The sequence below is a fragment of the Tachysurus vachellii genome, chromosome 20 (assembly GCF_030014155.1).
Source record: "Tachysurus vachellii isolate PV-2020 chromosome 20, HZAU_Pvac_v1, whole genome shotgun sequence".
Taxonomy (NCBI): domain Eukaryota; kingdom Metazoa; phylum Chordata; class Actinopteri; order Siluriformes; family Bagridae; genus Tachysurus; species Tachysurus vachellii.
In genome coordinates, this window is record NC_083479.1 from 12,729,583 (window position 1) to 12,750,801 (window position 21,219).

Sequence of the window (21,219 nt, forward strand, 5' to 3'; positions counted from 1 at the left end):
ACAATCAGTTCGTAATGCCTTAAATCTCTGCTAGTAAAAGTCTAAGTCTCGTGTATTTTAATAAAATATTTTGTTTTAGATATTATTGTTTCATCACTTTCACGATCTTATACACATTGCATAATGTTTATGGTGGGATAAGCCCTAAACAATTTACAGTAAGAATTCCATTCTGGGATAAACTTTGCATAAAAAATGTTATTGAACTTAGATTGTGGAAGATAAAATTAATGTAATCCTTGTGTGTTTGTGTGTGATGGAGGGAAAATCCCAATCTATATACTTACATATGTACAGCTACATTAAGAAAAAATGAGATGGAACTTTTGGATTGTGGAATGCCAAATACCATTTCATCCTTCATTCAAAATATTCCAGTTTAACCAGTTGAATCAACAATTTTATACACACACAAAATCCAACAATGTTCTCATTTAGAAAAGAGACATCTTCATTAAATGTGCTACATTCTGGGAAATAAAGGCCAAGGTACGGTCAACTGTAACTTAGAAAGGAACTTCTATAGAGCCATGTGTAACATTCTACTGTTGAGTAATATCCACTTTGTACATTGAAAATTGTATACTTTAGCTTTGAAAATCAATGGTTTGTCATGAAGTCAATCAGACCATGTATGTACAGTGGAAGCTGTGATAACAGTAGTGTTGAGGCCAAGTCATATCACTCCACTTGATATGAAAAAGCAGGAATTCTACAAAGGTAAGAGGTAAAGTACATAAGAGTGCAGTTTCACCTTAACAACATCTAAGGTTTCAGCATGACCAAATGTGTATTCTAGCTTTCTTTTATTGAGTTGTTTTATTTCTGCACAGCACTAACTACAATATAAGCTAACCAGAAATGTGTCTCTACTACAATACCCATGGCATTTCATCCAAGCGTATAATGATTTTTAGCTGTACTTCGTAATCAATGCAAAATATTAATAAATTAATTACAAATTCATATGCAGTGATTCCAAATGGTCTGATCTTTGTATAACAAATAGCACAATCATAAAGTGCATGTTACACATTACAGAAACCCTGAATGACTCTGTAAAATTTCCACTTTACTAAATTGGCCTAAAAAGTGGCCAGTAGTTGCTCGTTTCTTAACTTCATCTATTACTTGATTAGCACAGAGACTGTCTGACAGAATATCCTCTCTGTTTCTTGACATCAATTCGATCACACTTTTCAAACAGGTCATAACGGCCACTGCGCAGGTAACAGAGAATCGAACTTTTACATACATCGTTGCAGGGTTCTGACACATGACCTTTGTGCATAAAGTACCAAAATTGTTGGAAGATTTGGTCATTTGTAACAAAGGCTCGGATCAGTGCATCCCAATCAGCAGGTAACATGGTGGACACACCATAGGCCTGGGAGGCCCGGTACAACAATGTCCATTCTGGGTCAGGGTCAGGTTTGGGGAACCATGAAGAGTTATCATGAAAACCATTTGCCAAGGTCAGGTTGAGGATAAACGTCTCATGATCCAGGACTAGACGACTGCTGTCAGAGTAGTTACCATCAATATAATACACACGATATCCTACAAAAGATTAAAAAAAAAATTAAAGAAAAAATATCAAGATTAAACCATAAGGTATCTTATTAAGGTGCAAAATTCAAATATGATTTTTATTTTTAAGGTCACATTCACAAAAGCTACATAAGGTATTGTATGTGTGCACAATTGAAAGCAACCATAATTTTAGCTAACGCAATTAAAATCTGCAGTGTAGTATTATATTTGTGATGATGCTTAAAAACCACAGATATAATTTTTGTTCCCATCAAAAAACAGTGATAGAAATCAATTCAATTTCTAATTGAAAATAAGAAACAAACTTTCAGACATTTAAAGTCCATGAAAAGGCTTAACTTTGTTTCAAAATTAATTTTAAATGTAACGCTTATTACTCTAACATACAACAAATTATTTATACATACACATATACATATATATATATATATATAAAATAAAATAATACAACAAAAACAAGACCAGCACTTATGTTCATGACAATCTTACCTGGATTCAGGTTAATGTAAGTGGTTACACTTGGAGCAATGTAAGCCACACCCACTGCTCGGGTCATCGTTTCTTCATCATAAAACACCATAAATTCATCATAGTGTGTGTGTCCAAAAAACTGCCCTGTTATAGTGCTCTCATACCTGATACAAAAAAAAAGTTAAATCAGTTAAAGCTTAGTATGACCAAGAACCCTAAAATATCGGAATCAGTGACATGCAACATGTTTACAAAAACTCCAGAATCACATGGTCTGCAAAAAACATGACCTTAATTTCGAAGAGGACAGACACTAAGGAAGTACAACAAGGAAGTAGGAAAAAGTCCACATCTAAAGTCATGTGCTCATGATAAAATGAAGTCGATCGAGATATGGCACACAGACAGCTAGGTTAGTAGCAGTCAATTCTGGACGTACCTGTTCACAATGTGATAGTAATTCCAGCTCCAGCTGCTCAGACAAAGTCCAGGTGGGATGTGGCCAATAATGTGTACCTAGTAAGTTGGAAAGCATTCATTATGTGTCACTACAGATTAATAAAATATCCTTGTTAAAAACTAGGCCAGTGTTTATGTTCTACTTATATATATCATAGCACTTCCCAATTCTTGAATCTGATTTGTGATAATTTTCTATAAGGGTAACTCTGACAGTAGTGCCGAACACAAGGTTTATATAAATGTATTCATTATACTGTAGTGTGTTATTGCATCTAGTAACAACTACAGTATAGTAACAACAATACAGGGACCTGTCTGGGGAATGCACCACATCAAAGGAATTAAAAGGGTTTCTGTGTGGAAATATTAGCTTAGCATTTTTAAAAGGAGTCTCAAGTGTCAGTCTTTTATAAGAGCGAGAGGTAAAGCTGTTGATCTACACTATTAGCTTCAACACAGAGAAAAAACAAGCCAGCAATGATACATGAATATAGCCTCTAACTTATTTCACATGTCACACTACATAGTAAAATGAATCATTCCTTAGGAAAAACAAAAAACATTTTTAAGTGTTGGCAAATTGATGTGTCCTGTTTTATTATGTGTTGTGTAAGTTTTGGTATCAAAGTTATGGACCGAAGAACTTTTAGCCTTATAAAAAAATATTGGATTGAACTTCAAGGCAGCTGTCAATTACAGTCAGGAATCTGCTTGGGATGTTTATTTAAAATCCAACTAAGACTGCAATTTTACCTTTTCTCCCTTGTTTTCAGCCTCCTGCAAGATGTGCACGAGCCACTGGAGCTGGTCCGCTGGGTCTGTGGAATTCACCATCAGCCAGTAGTTCTCCCTCGCACAGAAGTTCATATTCAGGGACACCACCCGCAGACCTGGCTGCACTTGAGCCGTGTAGAAACCTCCTCGGCTGAAACAGAATTTCCAGCACTTAGTGGGGTTTTCAACACTTAATAAAATAGTTGAAAGTGCCAGTGGTTATTCTTGCTTGGCTCACTATATATTATTTATACACATCATACTCATGTATATCCAAACAGTGATGCCCCAAAACAATTACATAATTATAGACAAGCATATAAAAAATCTCACCATCTGGAGCATAATCTGAATTAATGATGCTTGAAGGAAAAGTTTATTTATTTATTTATTATTTAATTAATGAAATAATTGCTTTTTAGTATTATGCTTACCGTAAAGTCTGCAAAGCTTGAGCAGGCAACCAGGAAGCCCATTCTTCAGCCATGGTGTCATACAGCCATCGGGACGAGTGATTCCCACCCACAAATGGAGGTGGAAAGCTGTTGACTGGTGTGCTCTCGTGGTTGCCCACAGCTGGGTAAACGGTAACGTCAGGTCCAAGGTGCTTCCTAATCAGCGTGGAGATGGTGGACAGCTCTTTCAGCTGCTGTGCCCTCGTTTGGGACCATACATTGTGTGCAGGGATGTCCCCAGTCCAGTAGACCCAATCCCAGGGTCCTGCCTTGGCTACATTCTGCAGTAGGTTTTCTACTGTATGCAATGGGATGTCACACTTACTATATGTACCCCAGTGACCTGCAGCACGGTGCCTCCAATTGGCTCTACCAGATTCATTCCTGCAGCACAAAGGCTGTTTGCAATCAGCTGCACTTCCCACCGAGTATTCCGCATCCCAGTGGATATCAGTGAGGAAAAGCACCCTGCTTTGTGGTGAGCCAGGTTTGGGTGGTGAGGGAGGGACCACTGGAGGTTTGGGGACACGAGGCAGGGTGATGTTCCAGGGGGCATAAATGTCAAATTGGCCACATGAGGGTCCCAGGAGTAAGGCACAGGCCTCTGAGGGCAAAAGAAGAGACTCCTGGAGGGCACGTATGAAGTCGCCACTGAACAGCTCTGTAATATTCCGGCACACATTTTTATCTGCTAGGTGCAAACGAATACAGGCTTCTCCTACTGCACGAGCCACATGTTCAATGTTCGTGTCACTCTAAAATAATAGCCAAGGCAAAAGAAAACAATTTTTAAGTTGTAGGATTACAATAGTGACAACATGCAAAGGTTTTAAAATCTTACACGTTGCACAGTGTCAGAATTGAGGCACACATTTTCCGACAAAACTGTTTGACAAAGTGAGACAATCTGGTCACAGTTTCACACTTAGGGTAGTCATAACAAAACACAGTGCGAATATCCTCAGCAACACACTCACACAGAGAGTTAATAACAAGAACCGGATGAGTCATCACAGCTTCACAAAAATGAAAGCTGCAACAGGTCAATAAGAGAACTAGATAAAAGTGACATTATAATGGATGTTAAAATAGATTTTTTTGTGCCATATTTTTGAGCTCACCTATAAAGTGTCAGAACTGTTATATATCATTTCACTGTTCAACAGTCATTTTGGTGATATCTACCATAATTTCTACATTGTTTGTGACCGAATCATCCGCATGACTGAATCTAGTCCCAATCATGAACCATGAATATTTTCCATCTTTTTCACTGGGTAGTTCATGATACCATAAAAAAACCAACCTATTTCACCAACTGGTAATTTATCTGTGTTTGTAAGCCAGTTTAATGAGGACACTGTATAATATAATTACAATGTTTTTGATGTTAGTAGAAAGGTTTTGCTGAAAACACAAAACACAAATACAGCTTCCTTACCCATAGTGCAATGTCCACCACGGTGAAAACAACCTTACACACCGGACAGCTAAGGTTGTGCCAGCTAAAGTGGACTTTAAATCGATCCAATGTGTTTACAGCCATTCTGTCAGCCATGGTTCCTTCATCATGAAGAGGATAAGACGACCCGAGAGAGAACAGGAGCAAAACAACTAATGTAAACAAACACATACTGTTCATCTTGAACGCCTAAATGTGCAGCTACAGAAGTGAGGCGGTAAATTCTCAGTGATCCTCTCATGAAACACCAGATCTGTCGTCCAGAGATATTAAATCCAGCAGTGAAGTTGTCACTAGCTCCTAATGAGCGTTTATAAGTAAACGTTTCTCATTGTCGTGACGCCTGAATGACTTGTGTTTTCAGAGAGGAAGTCACAAATAACCACTAGATAGCAGTCCCACCCTAAGCAAGCTACAGCTAAGCTACAGACTGCGGTACAGTTAAGCAAACAGCAATAAGTTGTTGAAGCAGAATAAACCGGGCAAAATGTTTTTTTTTTGTTCCCTCTAGTTCATGGATTCCTGTCAACTTCCTACAACGTTGTGCTCCCTGGCATTAATAAACACTGAGTCAGCTGACTGATCACATGACACCGGCACGTTGAAGTTAACCATTTAAACACCAATACTCCTTGTTATTTCTGACTATTTATGTATAAAAAACTTTATGGAAGATTATGGAAGCTCATCTGAGCTAAGAGTGTGTGATTGAGTCAACCTAAACAGTACTCATCTGCACGAAGGGATGTTTTTGTAGCTTTTATTTGTCAACTGTTTTAGAATCAGAATCAGAATCAGGTTTATTGTCCAAGTGTGTTGACACACACAAGGAATTTGGTTCCAGCTGCTTGTGACTTTCAAAAGTACAGACTTAAATAACACTATACTATACAATATAATACAGACTATACAAGACAATGCAGATATTTGATATAATGTGATACAATAGATAGTATGAGTATTAAATAGGAATACAGAATATATGACTGATCAGTTATGTACATAAAGTGTGAGAGTGCATGGTATTGAAAATAACAATATTGTGTAATATTATGCTTTTGTATAATATATAGCAGCAGTAATGTGTGTAATATATACAGATATATATACATAATATATACACATGACTGACAGTCCTGATAATGCAGTACTTATAGATATGAAGCAGGGAATATAATTATGGTGAGTTGTTAATCAGGGTGATTGCATGGGGAAAGAAACTGTTCCTGTGTCTGTCAGTTTTAGTAAGCAGTTCTGTAGCGCCTGCCAGAAGGGAGGAGCTGAAAGAAGTTGTGTCCAGGGTGCAAAGGGTCAGTGGTTCTTGTGTCGTACAAGTCCTGGGGAGTGGGCAGGGGGGAACCAATTATTTTTTCTGCTGTTTTAACAGACTGCGTTGCAGTCTGTTTCTGTCCTGTTTTGTTGCTGCACCAAACCAGATGGTGATGGATGTGCACAGTGCAGATTCAATGACTGCAGTGTAGAACAGCATCAACAGCTCCTGTAGCGGACCATACTTCCTTAAGTAGAAGTGTAGAAAGTACATCCTCTGCTGGGCCTTTTTGATGACGGAGTTTATGTTGCACTCCCATTTCAGGTCTTGGGAAATGGTAGTGCCCAGAAACTTGAAGGCCTCCAAAGATGACACCGGGCTGTTGGATATTGTGAGGGGGTGTAGTGTTGAGAGGTCTTTCCTAAAGTCCACTATCATCTCCACAGTTTTAATTATTGATAATTAATTAATTATCAATAATAAATTGCAATTATAAATTGTAATTAAAAAAGTTTTCTATTAGTTTTTTTGGTAGCATGTTATTTAATCTTTAAAAGGCTTTTGGAATACCATGATACATATGACCATGCAAAATGCAATATAATGCAGTGTTTTTGGGGGGAGCATGCAGGACAGGCAAAAGTGGTGTAGAAAATTCTATAAATAAATAAATAAATAAACAAACAATATGCAAAATCACTGTGACCAACTTAAGGACAGTATGTATTTTTAAAAAGTTTTTATTTTTGGGTTAACTGGTAACTGAATTGTGATTCTGTCATGATTTTGTTACTCTACAATGTTTGTGCTTTGAAGAATGTCTAGTTATGATCAATCATCCCTCACCTTTTTTGTTTTTTACTGCCTGTCCTTAGGTGTGCTGTAGATTTACTGCTTTTGAAAAACCAACCTTCAGAACCTCAGAAGAAAAGGTTTGACACTTGAGTAACTGTAAATCAGGAACTTGACACAGCTACAAGCTGAGGTGTATAATCAAACTCACATAACAGGTGCAAGTAATGATAAAACACACTGTTTATTAGGATAAGGCAAGAGTGAATTGCGCATACAAAAACTCAAGTCTGTTGATCTTGAGATAAATTTCCTACTAGACTCATTTCAATCAGAATAGTGGCAAAAAAAAAACTCTAACATCAAATACTAATACTGAATACATGGCAGACAGAAATGCATAATTTGTATCCTAACCTAATGTGCCTAACGAAAGATGAACTAGAGAATATTGCACCTGTATTGTGTATAGTGCACCTAAATTGTAGGTTAATATAATGCATAATAAACAGCTAACTGGGTGTGAGATGTTATATGCTGTTAGAACTGGGGTGAAAATACAGAGGAAAAAAGAAACCCAAATTAGTATAAATTGTGATTGTATTTAAAAACCCCTGAAATAATAAGCTGTTGAACAGTACCACTGAACAATAATATTACTAAAGTTTGAATTCAAGCCACTTTTAAAACACTAATCACAGTACAAGGGAAAACTTAAAAACACTAAGGCATATAAAACCACAAAATGCAAACAGCAGTAGCATGAGCAACAAATAATTTTCTAAATGAAAATAAAATGTGTAAATATACACATATATTATAGAATCTTTTAATCCCTGAGGCAAAAAAAAATAAAAAATAAAAAATCAGCAAGATGGCATTCACCCACCATTAAAATAGCAAAAGTACTTCATTACACACATATTGTATATAACACTAATTGGATAAAAGTTAACTATAAATTTTGCATTACAATAATTTTTGTTATTATTATTTTAGTTATCATAACAACTGAATAAAATAACGCAATAACGTAATGTAATAATCAAGAATGCTGAGTAAACTTTTGCTTGTCATTTCAGTTATGCTGCTTATTAACACTTCCTTGAAAAGGTACGATGGATCCACTGGATTTATGATGTATTACAGGAATAATTTACCTCTTTGATGATAATCATATATGGAGATGTATATGAAAACCTCAGAAAAATAGACAGTTGTAAAAATAGGAAAAGGTCATATAGAATAATAGAGACATTTGTAGAAAGGTGACAAATTAAAGATAAAAACAATCTCTGTTATTGTTTAAGAAGCGGTTTAAGTCCACTTGAAGAATTTCGTTTATCCTTTGGTGCATTTCCAGAGAACTGATCTGTGCTGTGGTGCACCAAAACTACATCTTATTGAGACACAAGAGGATGTTTTTTTTTTCATTTGTCATCCATATGTAAATATGATGCATCGGTATGGTTCAGTCTAGGTAGCAGAAAATAAAAGAAAAGCCTTTTTTGTAAGAATTTGCATAAATAGGTGTATGTGCAACACTGGAATTTTTATTGCATTGCAAAGCAGACGCTGTGTAATCTCTGAAACGCTAGGGGGCGCCTCTCTTCTGCAACTCTTCTATAAATGCTGTGGGTAAAAGAAAAGCAGTGGTCAAAGCAATGAACCTTCATTATTCAGAGAAGATAAGGCAAATTAATGTATTTATATATGTGTAAATGTCCAACCAGTTCTGAGGACTTTAAAGTGAATAAAGATAGTATGTAATATGCTTTACAGAAGAAGAAATTCTGAGTTAAAGGACAGACCTCCAATAATTTCATCCTTCACTTTCTGCAGTTCCTTGCGCACCTCCTCCAGGATTTCCTGTAACAAGGAAAAATCAGCAAATGAAAAATAAGGTATCATCGGGCCTCATCTATAATTAATCCAGACGTTAGCAATGATATATTATCTGACCTGCTTTAATTTCTCCATATCCATGCTCTCTTTGGCAGATGTGTCACTCACATTACTACCTGGCCTTTGCCTGGTGAGAGAAATAAAATGATGTCAGATGAATCACTCTGTGCATATGCTGGATATTTACTGTAGTTCACAGCCATACCAAAATGTGGCTTGTATAATCATTGCAGAATCTGCGATCGCTCCAAAGAGTTAGGGTCATTATCACTTTTTTTTTTTTTTTTTTTTTTAACTTTTCCTATTTCTAGTGTACAAAGAAGAATTTTGACATATTGTCCTGTGCTGAGAAAAGAGTAAAAAGTTGTTTACGTCCCCAGATGAATCTTTTGTTATGAGTTTATTGTATATAGGTTTCCATGCTTTACTCAATACAGGCAAATGTAAAATTGTCCAATTTGTCCAGTCAGCCATACTCTACAGATGTGGTTAATAAATTGGATTAGGTTGTAATATTCCTTTTACAGAACGATTTAGCTGCAGAGACAAAACTATATTCCAGAGACTTCCTGTTTTATGCAAAGTAATCAATATATGAGATAACAGACATGACAAAGGTATGCACAGACAATAACATAAAACAATGAGTGGTTAGAATGACTCATTTGCTTTGTCTACTAGTCCTTACATTTAACTTTGTTATCAAATTTAGCCAGACTCAAAGCACAAACAAAGCACAACTCAAAGCACAAACAACCCTTGAAAGTTTTTAAGACACAGAGACAAGATCAAGTTATACTGAAGCATAGAAATGAAATGATTATAAGCATTTAGCTTGTTGAAGAAAATGCACCACCCCTTCTGCACACACAAAGAAAAAGAGAGAGGGGGTGAGAGAGAGAGAAGAGAGAGAGAGAGAGAGAGAGAGAGAGAGAGAGAGAGAGAGAGAGAGAGAGAAAGACTGCAGCTGTATCTGTAGAGTAGCTGTACCTGTTTAATGTAGCTGAAGCTGGAGCAGGGCTTTTATCAAGACCCTTAGGGCCAGAATTACTTCTGTATGAAATAAATAGAACTATTTAATTCAGTTTACACAGAAATATTTTATTTTAACTGTAATGATCTGTGTTTTTTTCTTTATCTGCTCTTGTATCTACGTTCTCTAACTGTAAGTGTTTCTCTTTACTCAATACACTTTAAGTTGTGAAACGGGGTGGAATAAGATGAATGTGACAACTTTACCGTGGAAGAGTACTAGACTTCTCCCAAGGCTTGCAAACTGGGGGAAATGAGAGATTACAAACATTATTAGAAAGGGAATTGGGATCGTAGAACATATTAAGATTTTAAGTCTTGTTAATACTCTGACCTTCTGATTTGGTGTCTGAGGAAGCTGAATTGTCCTGTAAGCAAGAAGAAAAAAGAATTAATTTCCCTACAGCACTGTATACAGTATAACTGAACTTATCTCTATTCACATGGACTGTGTACTGAAACCATTCTGGGTTATTTATAGGAAAATTACATTGTTATCTTCTTTTTTCACCACTGGGCTATCTGTAGCCTTGCGCCTATAAAGGAAGAATACAGAAATATCTTAGCAGGGCACAAACATTTTTCATATTACAATTGTAGTGTAGACCCATTTCTCTCCTCTCTTTTTTTTTAACTAAGGGTTCTGGACTAGGCTTTAAAAATTAAAAAAGCTTGCATGTCTATTTTAGGCTATTTTATGTCCTTGAGACTCCAAATAACAAAGAATATACACACTGTAAGTCTAAAACTTACAGACAGGTTAGAAAACAAATTTGATGTAACCAGTGCTGTCCAGCTGATGACGTATAACCACTATTATACTGACTGACATCCAAAAGTAAAAGCTAATTGTATATAATCTTTAAAAAAAAAACACTGCTGGTGATCTGCTTGTGTACTGATTGGGTTTCAGTGTAACATTCCCAAGCACACTTCCTTAAGATCTTTCTAGCCAAACCCTATATAGGATATAAGCTTACAGTATTATTTTAAAAATAGAGGCTATTATATTCTAAATATGGACCTATTAATAATGAGTTTAGGTTGTACAAACCTTTTTGCGAGAAGTTTACTCATCTCACCCATCAACCCTCCTCCTCCTCCTCCTCCTCCTCCTCCTCCACCTCCTCCTCCTCCTCCCCCAGAGCTCTGGCTGCTCTCTTTCGGTGCTGGAGCAGCAGATCCACTCTCATCCTACATGCCCAGGGGAGAAGTGTCCATTAGCTCCATTTACAACATATTGAATCTTATTACTGCCAAGTTAACATTATTTTACCACTCTCCATACCTTTATTGCTATGCATTCATCTCTCTTATATTAGCCCTGTTGCAAGCTATATAATCTATGACATTCTTTAGCCCTGGACATTTTCTACTAAGATCAGGATACAGTATATACACTCCTCAGCCACTTTAATAGAAATACCTGAATCACCTTATTTCAGAAAAGTCTGAAACAGTCTCTAGAATTTACACATAATGGTTTGGGAAAAAAAAGACGACAAACTGGTTCCAATTCGCAGGTACACCACGGTAACATTAACTGAAGGTCTTGACCTTTATCTGCATGACTTTAAAAAAATAAACGAATCAAAATTAGAGAACAATTTATTAACATTTGCTTTTTCCTTAAATATTGTTAATCTTTATTATAGAGTGGACCAAGATCACACGCAGTAATCGCAGTGAACACAGTGTCGGATATTAGTGATGTCCATTGGCCGCAGATGTGCTGAAGCAAGGGCGTGCTCTTCCTGTTGATCTTTGACAGCTGTAACCCTCAAATATTTTATTTGTAATCTTTCATGTTACAATGGTTACTGTTCTCTAATTTCGACGACTGTGGTTTCCAGTACATGAAAGAATTTGTTGAAATGCCTTGGTTATTTTGTAAAACATACTATTATATAACAAATTTTGAGCAAAAAAAAAAATCAAGTATTTATAAATTGTTCTCTAATTTTGACCTCCACTGTGATATATGTCATAATGATATGTGTTTTAATTCTGATGCTGAATCTTTTCATATGCAGTGCATATATGAAGTGATAACCACATTGTTTCTGGTTAAAAACTCCTTTGTTGACAATGCAGTGTGTGCAGGTGCATTGTCGCGGTGCAAGATCCAGTTCTGGGTGCACCACTTCTCTGGACAGTTTTTCAGATTCTTTCCCTTAGATTAGTCAGTTAATGTCAAAAACACAATCATTGTTGCCTTGATGTGTGAATAAACCTTAAATGATTTCTTTGATTGTGGGACATAGTGCTTGCTTTTGTAGCAGCTTTTTAACATATGCCATGGGTATTGAGGAACAAAAATCGCCAAATTCATATGCAAAACCTTAAAAATAGTGACAAAAATACCTCATGCATCCACATGGTATGATGCTTGCTGATTCAGTAGACTGTAAGCATATACTACCTAGAAGCAAAACCTGCAACTTTATTGAGTATTATGTATTTGCTTACTTACCTTGGATACTTTTCTGAGTTTGGCCCCAGCGAGGGCTGATGCTAATCCTCCATCTCCACCAATACCACCACCTCCTCCTCCCCCTGAAGGTGGTGGTGGTGGTGCAGGTGGAGCCCCACCAGACGGTGGTGGTGGAGGAGCTGGGGGAGGCCCAGGAGGTGGTGGAGGACCAGGTGGAGGTGGAACTCCAGGGGGAGGAGCTGCAGCTGGAACTGGAGGAGGGGCAGGAGCTGCAGCTGGTGGAGCAGCCTGTCTCTGCCTCTCTAGCCGTTCCTGTTCCTGTCTTTCTCTTTCCTGCTGCTCTTGAAGTCTATTGAGAACATGCAAAGGCTGTGTTGAGGCATGACTGAGTAGAGACTATTCAAATGTTCATAATATTTAGGGAATTTAAAGGCAAAATCCATGTCCTATTTTGGTAAAATAAGTCCATAAACATTTCCTGAATTACATTTAAATTACTCTTGTATTGTTTGACAGAGGAAAAGGTGATTAAGAAATTCATGTTATTTGCTGCATGTTTTATTTTTCAAATTGCAATCTTGAATTTATTGGAAAAAAGTTCAACCTAAAACTGATAATCCATATTAGTAGTTGAAAGTTTTTAACAAACACTTAACAGAAATGTCTATATGGCAGGACATGCACAATGTACATTGCCAAAAGGATCTTTTGTTTTGTGATGAAAATATATATATAGTGAATATTATTCCTGTTTTGATTTGGCCAAACGCTATAAAAGAAAAGTACTTAATTGGATCTCAACAACATGAACAACAATAAACATCAGAGTTTCTTTTTTTTTTCTTTTTTTATATATATATATATGATATTTTATATAAAGAGTTAGAATTAGGTAATTCCATGCAGATATTAAATGCAGTATGTGTTCCAGCTAACTAAGTAAACAGCTGATGTATGTTTATCCAGAGACCCTGTGCTGATTCACTGTGTGTGGTGATGGTTGAGTTGCGTCAAGGTCGCTGTGTGCACTGCACTGATGAGTGAGTACCTATGCTGTTCTTCAACACTCGGTCCATTTGAGGGAGGCCGGGGTGGAGCTGCACCTACAGTATGAAACAAGCATTCTCTTAATGCACTAATGTAATGCTAAACACAGGAAAGTACCGTGCCTAACCAACAGACCTAGTCAATAGAAACATAGTAGCTTTAGGTTAAATGTACTTTATTTACTGAGGTAATAGTATTTTTGGAATTTGTCTTACCATTGAGCACATCTAAAGCCTGCATCATGGTGTTTGCAAACAGAGTAGCTTCATCTTTCCCGCTGAAATTTAGGCCCCAGACCTGGCGTGCATCTCGCCACTGGTGGAAATTTGGAGTGGCCTGATTGTATTTTATACCTCTCATAAGTGGGCAATTAATGACAACCTGAAAAGGAAATATAGCAAAACAAACATTAGCATACTTAAAATTCTTATATTACTTGTTCTGTTCACACACATATGCAGCAAATTGGACTCCTATATGTGCAGCTTACCTGAATTTAGGAGTGAAAATACATTTACCATTGGCCTATAGTTTCTTGATCTTTAATGCAAATCATATCTGTACTGCATGTAAGGTCTTACTGGATATGTAGTTTTATCACAACCTAGAAGTTGTGTACCCATTTAGAAAAACCCATGTAGAGGTACTACCATTATACAGTGATGGTGTGTGGATGATGTTCTGTGCTTTGTGCTTATATGAGAAGTTCAAATTAGAAAGCAGATGTTTACTATATTTAGAATAGTTAGAATCAATTAGTGCAGAAAACAGAACTTCTTCAGAAGAATAAGGTACTCCAGGTCATTCACCGATTTAACTGGGGTTCAGGATGTTTAGAAATGTCTTAAAAAACAAAAAAGGAGGCACATGAATCCTTAGAACTAGTGAAACTAGTATTTTTATGTGCTAACACTGTAGATGACATTGAAACGTACATTAGGCATCATTATCTGCTCATAATTATCTGTGTATTGTTCTAATTGTGATTATCTATCTAATTGTGAAAATTAACTGATTAAATCTGTTTTTGTTGGCAGAGAGATTCACAGTACTTTCACTCAGACACAGGAAGTCACATGTAGACAGCAAACTGAGACTGACAAAAATAAAACCAAAAGTTGAGGGCAAAACTACACCCTACACTACTATATGTCACACATACATATCCCTGTGCTGTTCCTCCACAGCACAGAATAACTGAAAAAAAAAACCTTAAAAATAGGCTTGTAAAATTAGTACTTACATTGCTTTTAAGCTGTTCATACATGCCTAATAAACTTCTATTGCTGACCACTGAAAAGAGGAGGTGATACCTTATTCTGTTTCTCAGAAGCACTATAATCAGAATCTCACAGAGGGCAGATAATACAAAGAAGGAAAAGATCTACATTTTTACACTTACACTCTGTATACACCAGGCCCCCAATTTGATCTTACCCACCCTATTTAACAATGTAAAATATAATACAAACATTATTTATTATTTTTAGACATACTGTATTATTTTTAGACATTATGATATATAAATTAAAAACTGCAAATAGGTTTAAATTTACACTACAATCACTTCATATAAAACAATAATCCTCCATTACTTGGAGTGGGACAGTATATTGTACTGTGGACACACACAAGTGTATCTTGATGTAATTAATGTTATAATGTTATGTTATATTTATTGTTTATTATTATAGAATATTACTATTACTAATATGATAAGCATATGATATGTTTGTTCATCTGTTTGTATATACATACACACAGATGCACACACATATATATGTGTGTATATAACTATATAATAACTGAACCTGATGTTCTGACACAGTGTATTGCTGTGGCACAATTATTACCTGCTGGTCAGCTTGCAGTTTTCGGCCCACCACTCTGTAGGCGTTGTTAACAGGGTTTTGGTAGATGTGCACTCTGCTCACAGACTGACCTCCAGTGCCAGCAGGAATCCAGCGCTTTCCAGCATCATCATACAGCATGACAGTAGCTCGTGCATGGCACAAGCTCACCTCACTAAGCACAGAGTGGAGACATTGTGGAGAAATTATGAACCAAATGTTCTCTTATTTCGAATGTAGGCAGAAAGGTTAATAACGAAAAATACATTTTGAAAAAATGTTTATCACTAAAATTAGCAACTGGTGATCTATGTTGGCCTGGATAAGGACAATGACTCATAGGCTATAATCATTAGAATTGTACTCTTAAAAACATGTAAAAAACATAGGAGGAAGTAGAATCATGCTCCCCTCTTCCTCTGCAATTGTCTCATCTATAATATTGCACCTTCTGACTTCCCCTAACATGACAGTCCGCTTCTGAAGAAAAAACACTGGCTAAATAAGGACTAAAGTTAAAACTTGAGCAAGCATTCTTTCACACACGATCTTCAATAAGTGCAGTTTCCTATAAAGCACTAGCGAGCTCTAGTCGCTAACCACATTGGCCAACTAGACATAGCAAAGCTAAAAGAGGATCTGAGATGTTAATTAATAGGAAGTGTTGTTTTAGAAAGAGAGGTGAGAGTAGTGCATGACAGTGAGACATCGAGTGATATGAGCAGTAAAAAAATGCAGAAAGATTGAAGCCTTCCTTTAGTGTTCTACAATGCAAAAGACTTCCTCTTTTGCCACCACCGGAATAAACTACATTAAAATGATTTTATTGGTTTATTTTATAATGGTTTCCATCAGACAGCAGAATAGGAAATTGTGGTTTACTGCAGACAATAACTACAGATTGATTTACGTGCAAGCACACACACACACACAGACAGACAGACACACACACGCTCTCACACACACACTATCTCTCTCTCTCACTCTGTCTTTGGCCTTACTCTATTTACATTTACATGATTATTGAAGAACCTAGTTACATTTAGGCTTTACCTACATCTAACCATTTCCTTGACTTTACTAACAGAAAATATTTTTTGACCATTTATTTTAATATATTATCTTTTTTGTTTTGTTTTATGGTCAGATACTACTATAAAAACATCACACACATCTATATAAGGCGTATATAGTTATATATAGTTGTAAGGTATGATTAACATAGTTGTAACATGATTGTTTAGTGTATTGGTATTTTATTGTATATTTTGTCAATCTTTATATAGCTGTGTTGCAAAAGCAGTTACAACTGTAACAATTAAAATAGTAATCAAATAAGTAGCATTACAAACAGGGTTATCAGATCACATTAATACAATGAACACTCTATAATATAGGCCGCTTTATGTAGTTGCTGTTACTTTCATGTAACAACTACGATTGTCGACACATTCAGAAGCAATGAACATAGTGTCTTTTTATCTGTAATTTCTCATCTGTGATATGATGAAAATTTGTTAATTTGCTTTCCAATTACTTACAAAGAGCTTACAATGTACTTGCATTACTATTAACATTTTCATTCTCACACAAGACGGTTATGTGGTGTCTTGATGTTTTATCAGTTCTTGCAGTCTATTTTAGTAGCCTGAGTGTGTCGTATCTGAAATGAAATCGATTCTTCACAACCTTACAAGGCCGGACTTGCACTGAGGCTAAACTTTTGAGTTGTGAATTTTTCTAGATCTGTTATTTATACATGTACACACTCTTGCAGTGAAATATAACGTGACAGAAATCATTACAATCGATTAAACCTATATAATGGTGTAAGTTACTTCATTATAATTGCACTATTGCATAGTCTCTTATTTACAGATCACTATATTAAAAATTTAAACTACATTATATTATATTATATAAAAAAAAAGAACCCAAAGATATTTCTAAGAGATTTGGACCTTATATAAGCCACAAATATAACATCTAACATATTTCAAAATCAATAGTTTAGCTTGAATTGTAATAGTTTAATAGATATTTAATGTCAAATGGTATTTACATTCTTGTCAGTCCTGGTTCTGATTCTGATTTATTCTTTATGCTTTCACTAATCCTTATTTGGTTCTGTTACTTCAGCTTTAAGATCAACAGCCACCTTTGTAAATATAGAAGACACGGCTATTGTTTTAACTGTTTCCAAAATTTACATACACACCAATCAAAGGAGAGTTTTAGGGGCAGGAGAATTTACATTCACTTTTAAAATGTATGTCCACACATTTAATTCATTTCAGTCCTGTGTATGTATGTCTATGTAGGTGTATCCATACATGTCGGAGGTTCTATGTTATATAAGAAACCACAATAATAAAAAAAACAAAAAAAATGTGAGAAATTCATTAACACCTGACATTTGCTTTTTAACCACAGGGGATGTGTATTCACTTCCTCAAAACTATGGTGGAAATGGTTAGGTTTAATGTAATTGAGATCCCATAGCTGTTTCAGTTTCCTAAGTGTGTGTTGGACAAACTGTTAAAATCGATCCAACATCCTAAAATCAGGCACATGATCCCATAAACAAACCCTATGTGGTTTGCACGATGTTGCCAGATTAGAAAATCTGCTGAAGTGAGTCATTTGCTCTAGGTATGGAAAAAGTGAATCCAGATCAGTTACATTGTACACCACTGAAGGGTGAAGAGCACACATCTGTTCTGTCTCCGAGTTCTACATGTACTGCCTGATCTTCACTCAATGCTATCACATTTGCTTTTTTCCCCCCACCTAATTCATCCTGATTCTCTAATTCAGTTTGAAGCTTTCTGCACTTGTAATTTACCTTCTGCTGTTCTAGACGGGCCTTAATCTTTCTTTAGTGCATAATCTTCTACGGATCATACAGATTTGTACCTAAGATCTGTAGCTGCTAGCATAACAATTGTCCTGTGTTCATCTCAGGACTCATTCCCAGTTTCAACCCATTTAATACTGTTAGACTTTACAGTATTCAGTTGGGAAACAGTAATGATTTGTAATTCCAGTAATCACCAAGAAAAAGAACAGGTTTCCTTTTGAGTCTATTTCCCCTCAAGTTTTCTTCCTCATGTCAAGTCTTTTTTTAAATCACTGCTATGGGTTCTGACTTGTTCATGAGGGTTTCTCTAAACCAGTTTTGTGACAATAAAAATAAAACTAAATTTAAATAAAACTAAACCGAATTCAGTCCAACATAACTGAGACGCAGTGTGAGCAATAAGTGATGATTCTCCCCTTTAAAGTTGAATGTAGTAGTGTATATACAATAAAAAGGAAACACTGTCTCATGATATATATATATATATATATATATATATATATATATATATATATATATATATATATATATATATATATAAAACTGTCTCATACAACAAAAAACCTTCTGTTTTGTAAGAAAAATATCATTTTTACACCCAGGAACTCAAATGTACCGATGCCACTGAACGCAGCACGCGCTGTAAAGTCTAAAGTCACATGAACATAAAACATATATCACAAAACGTAGTGCATGACAAAGTTATGTTGGACTTACCTCATTTTTACGAGATGATCTTGTCACTCTCGTTACAAAATAACAAGCCACATTTATATAAAAGGCATCAGAGAAAAACCGTTCAGAGGCATCCGCTTCTCCGACGGCTGTTCAGAACAAGCCACAATTTCCTGTTTTGAATAACGAATCTGATCTGAGATCAGCTTTACGCTTCATCCGCAGTGACATGAAATAACGTTCATTCTTTATACACGTGGTTTCGTCAGCAATTTCTTTAAATGAGGCTGGTTTTATAGCAAAAAAAAGCCTAGTACTCAACTCCAAATAGTTTGGTACTATAGTTCAAAAAGGACAAAAACCACAAAGCTTAAAAAACGACACATGCAAAATGTATTAAATTTGATTTCTATATTGTTTAAAGGAATATAAGTGTCTCTGCCTTCTTGTGGCCGTTTGTGGTATTACAACATAAACCTAACGTTGAACTGGAACCGTCAAGGATTTGGACCTTTTGTATGTATCCTGCAGTTATAAGTCATGTTCAGTAAATAATAAGGATCACTGGTGTACCATTGAAGCTCTACTCTAAAAGCAAATTAAAGGTATACACCACATGCCCCTTCCAAGGTTCTAGAGGTTACAAAACCTGCCCCATTGATGGTGAAACCACAGTGAAGGAAACATAATGTTTAGTGTCTTTTATTCTCATACTGCAATAAAGTCAAAGGCGGGATATATATGATTTTAAAAAAACTCAGTGGTGTCCCAGGGATATAAATAAAATGTAGAACAACACCCAACCAGCCAGGGCAAATAGGTGCTTATTTGCCTGTCAATCATGTTGCTTAATCCTTGGGCATGTGCTTGGGGCTGTGTTTTTGAAGTGAACAAATTGTAAAGTTTCAAAACAGCCCACTAGCTGCAATTTTACCAAAATTACTACCATAAAAGAAAGCTGACATGAAAGTCACCTACCTGAAAGTACTTCTCACACCCCATTCTGTACCATGTTCCCTTTGAGCCTCTAGCATGGCTTGACTAGGCCCTATACAGCATACACCCTATACACCCTTATCCAGAGCAACTTACATTTATACAGCTGAGCAACTGTTAACGACCTCGCTCCGGGGCACAGGAGTGGCAGCTTGGTGGCCGTGGGATTCAAACTGACAACCTCCTGCTCAGTACTCCAATATCTTAACCACTGAGCTCACACTGCACTAACATAAGACTCTTTATTGTCACACAGGTGGTAAAATGGACCCCAACCCCCCCAAAAGAAAAAAATGAAAACCTATTTGTTCACTAAACCCTTAAATGAGCTCTAATACATTTGCAAAATAGTTTGACTTGTGAATTTAAGCATTAATAATACCAACATATTAGCCTAAAACAGCAATTGTTATAAGCAATATAATGTGTATAAATTGCCAATTTCATGGCCCATTTTTAGGTCCTGTGTATTATGAATAGAGTTTGAACAAAACACTTATAAGTGTGGCCTTATATGAGACATTCTTTTGATTATAAATAGGCTCTTGACATCATTTGCACCATGATGTGCACACTGCTACTTCTGCATTTGGACCAACCTTAATTAGACTGCACAGCACTTCCTCCATTCCACTTTGTATACTTGCTCACTGCATTGTAATGTCATCATTACTGTAAACCATATCCCCGCACTCGTTTATACACATTGTGCCATTTGCACTGGGATTTTTTTCGTGCCTTAAATTCAATTTGCAATGTAGATAAGGTGCCATTTGCAGGTCACTTGTACTATTCTGACGCCTCATCGTCTCTGTGCACTTGAAACTTTGGTTAGAGGATAACTGCCTTTTGTTGACTTTGTACTAGTACTCTGCTAAATGGCAATCTATCTTGTGCAATTTCTCTTCATTATTACTGTTTGTTATCACCTCGCTATGGAACTATGGAAATTGATCTGTGGCTTCAATAGGAAGAAGTTTTAAGGAAAGGAATATTACCCAAATATCAGGATCTTACAAGGGTATATAATAACACAAAATATAGTGAAGACACTGTAAATAAATATATAAAAATAGTTGATAGTTATAGTCTAATAGCTTATTGAAGAATATAATTGTATCCTATTCATCATTGTCCATTCATTTTGTGAACTCTATGTTTGTTCAGCATGTTTAGTCTA

At 36.1% G+C, this 21,219-nt stretch overlaps 2 protein-coding genes across 3 annotated transcripts; both read right to left on the reverse strand.

The window, feature by feature from the left end:
* Window positions 1–789: 789 nt before the first annotated feature.
* smpd1 (sphingomyelin phosphodiesterase 1) lies at window positions 790–5,723 on the reverse strand. The gene is made up of 6 exons (XM_060895405.1): window positions 5,158–5,723; window positions 3,696–4,471; window positions 3,241–3,412; window positions 2,465–2,541; window positions 2,044–2,189; window positions 790–1,560 (listed from the first exon to the last, which is right to left on the reverse strand). Exons 1-6 carry the CDS (start codon window positions 5,356–5,358, stop codon window positions 1,136–1,138), a joined length of 1,797 nt encoding a protein of 598 aa, XP_060751388.1. The 5' UTR covers window positions 5,359–5,723; the 3' UTR covers window positions 790–1,135.
* Window positions 5,724–7,465: 1,742 nt separating this feature from the next.
* On the reverse strand, window positions 7,466–19,238 carry vaspa (vasodilator stimulated phosphoprotein a). 2 transcript variants are annotated; one of them, XM_060896230.1, is made up of 13 exons: window positions 19,086–19,238; window positions 15,512–15,683; window positions 13,874–14,039; window positions 13,660–13,714; window positions 12,651–12,960; window positions 11,232–11,371; window positions 10,668–10,713; window positions 10,512–10,545; window positions 10,385–10,421; window positions 10,136–10,198; window positions 9,203–9,272; window positions 9,052–9,109; window positions 7,466–8,872 (listed from the first exon to the last, which is right to left on the reverse strand). In XM_060896230.1, the coding sequence occupies exons 1-13, from the start codon at window positions 19,088–19,090 to the stop codon at window positions 8,835–8,837; spliced, it is 1,194 nt and encodes a 397-aa protein (XP_060752213.1). In that variant the 5' UTR covers window positions 19,091–19,238; the 3' UTR covers window positions 7,466–8,834. The 2 variants fall into 2 exon arrangements, with proteins under 2 accessions (XP_060752213.1, XP_060752214.1); XM_060896231.1 differs by lacking the exon at window positions 10,136–10,198.
* Window positions 19,239–21,219: the final 1,981 nt, after the last annotated feature.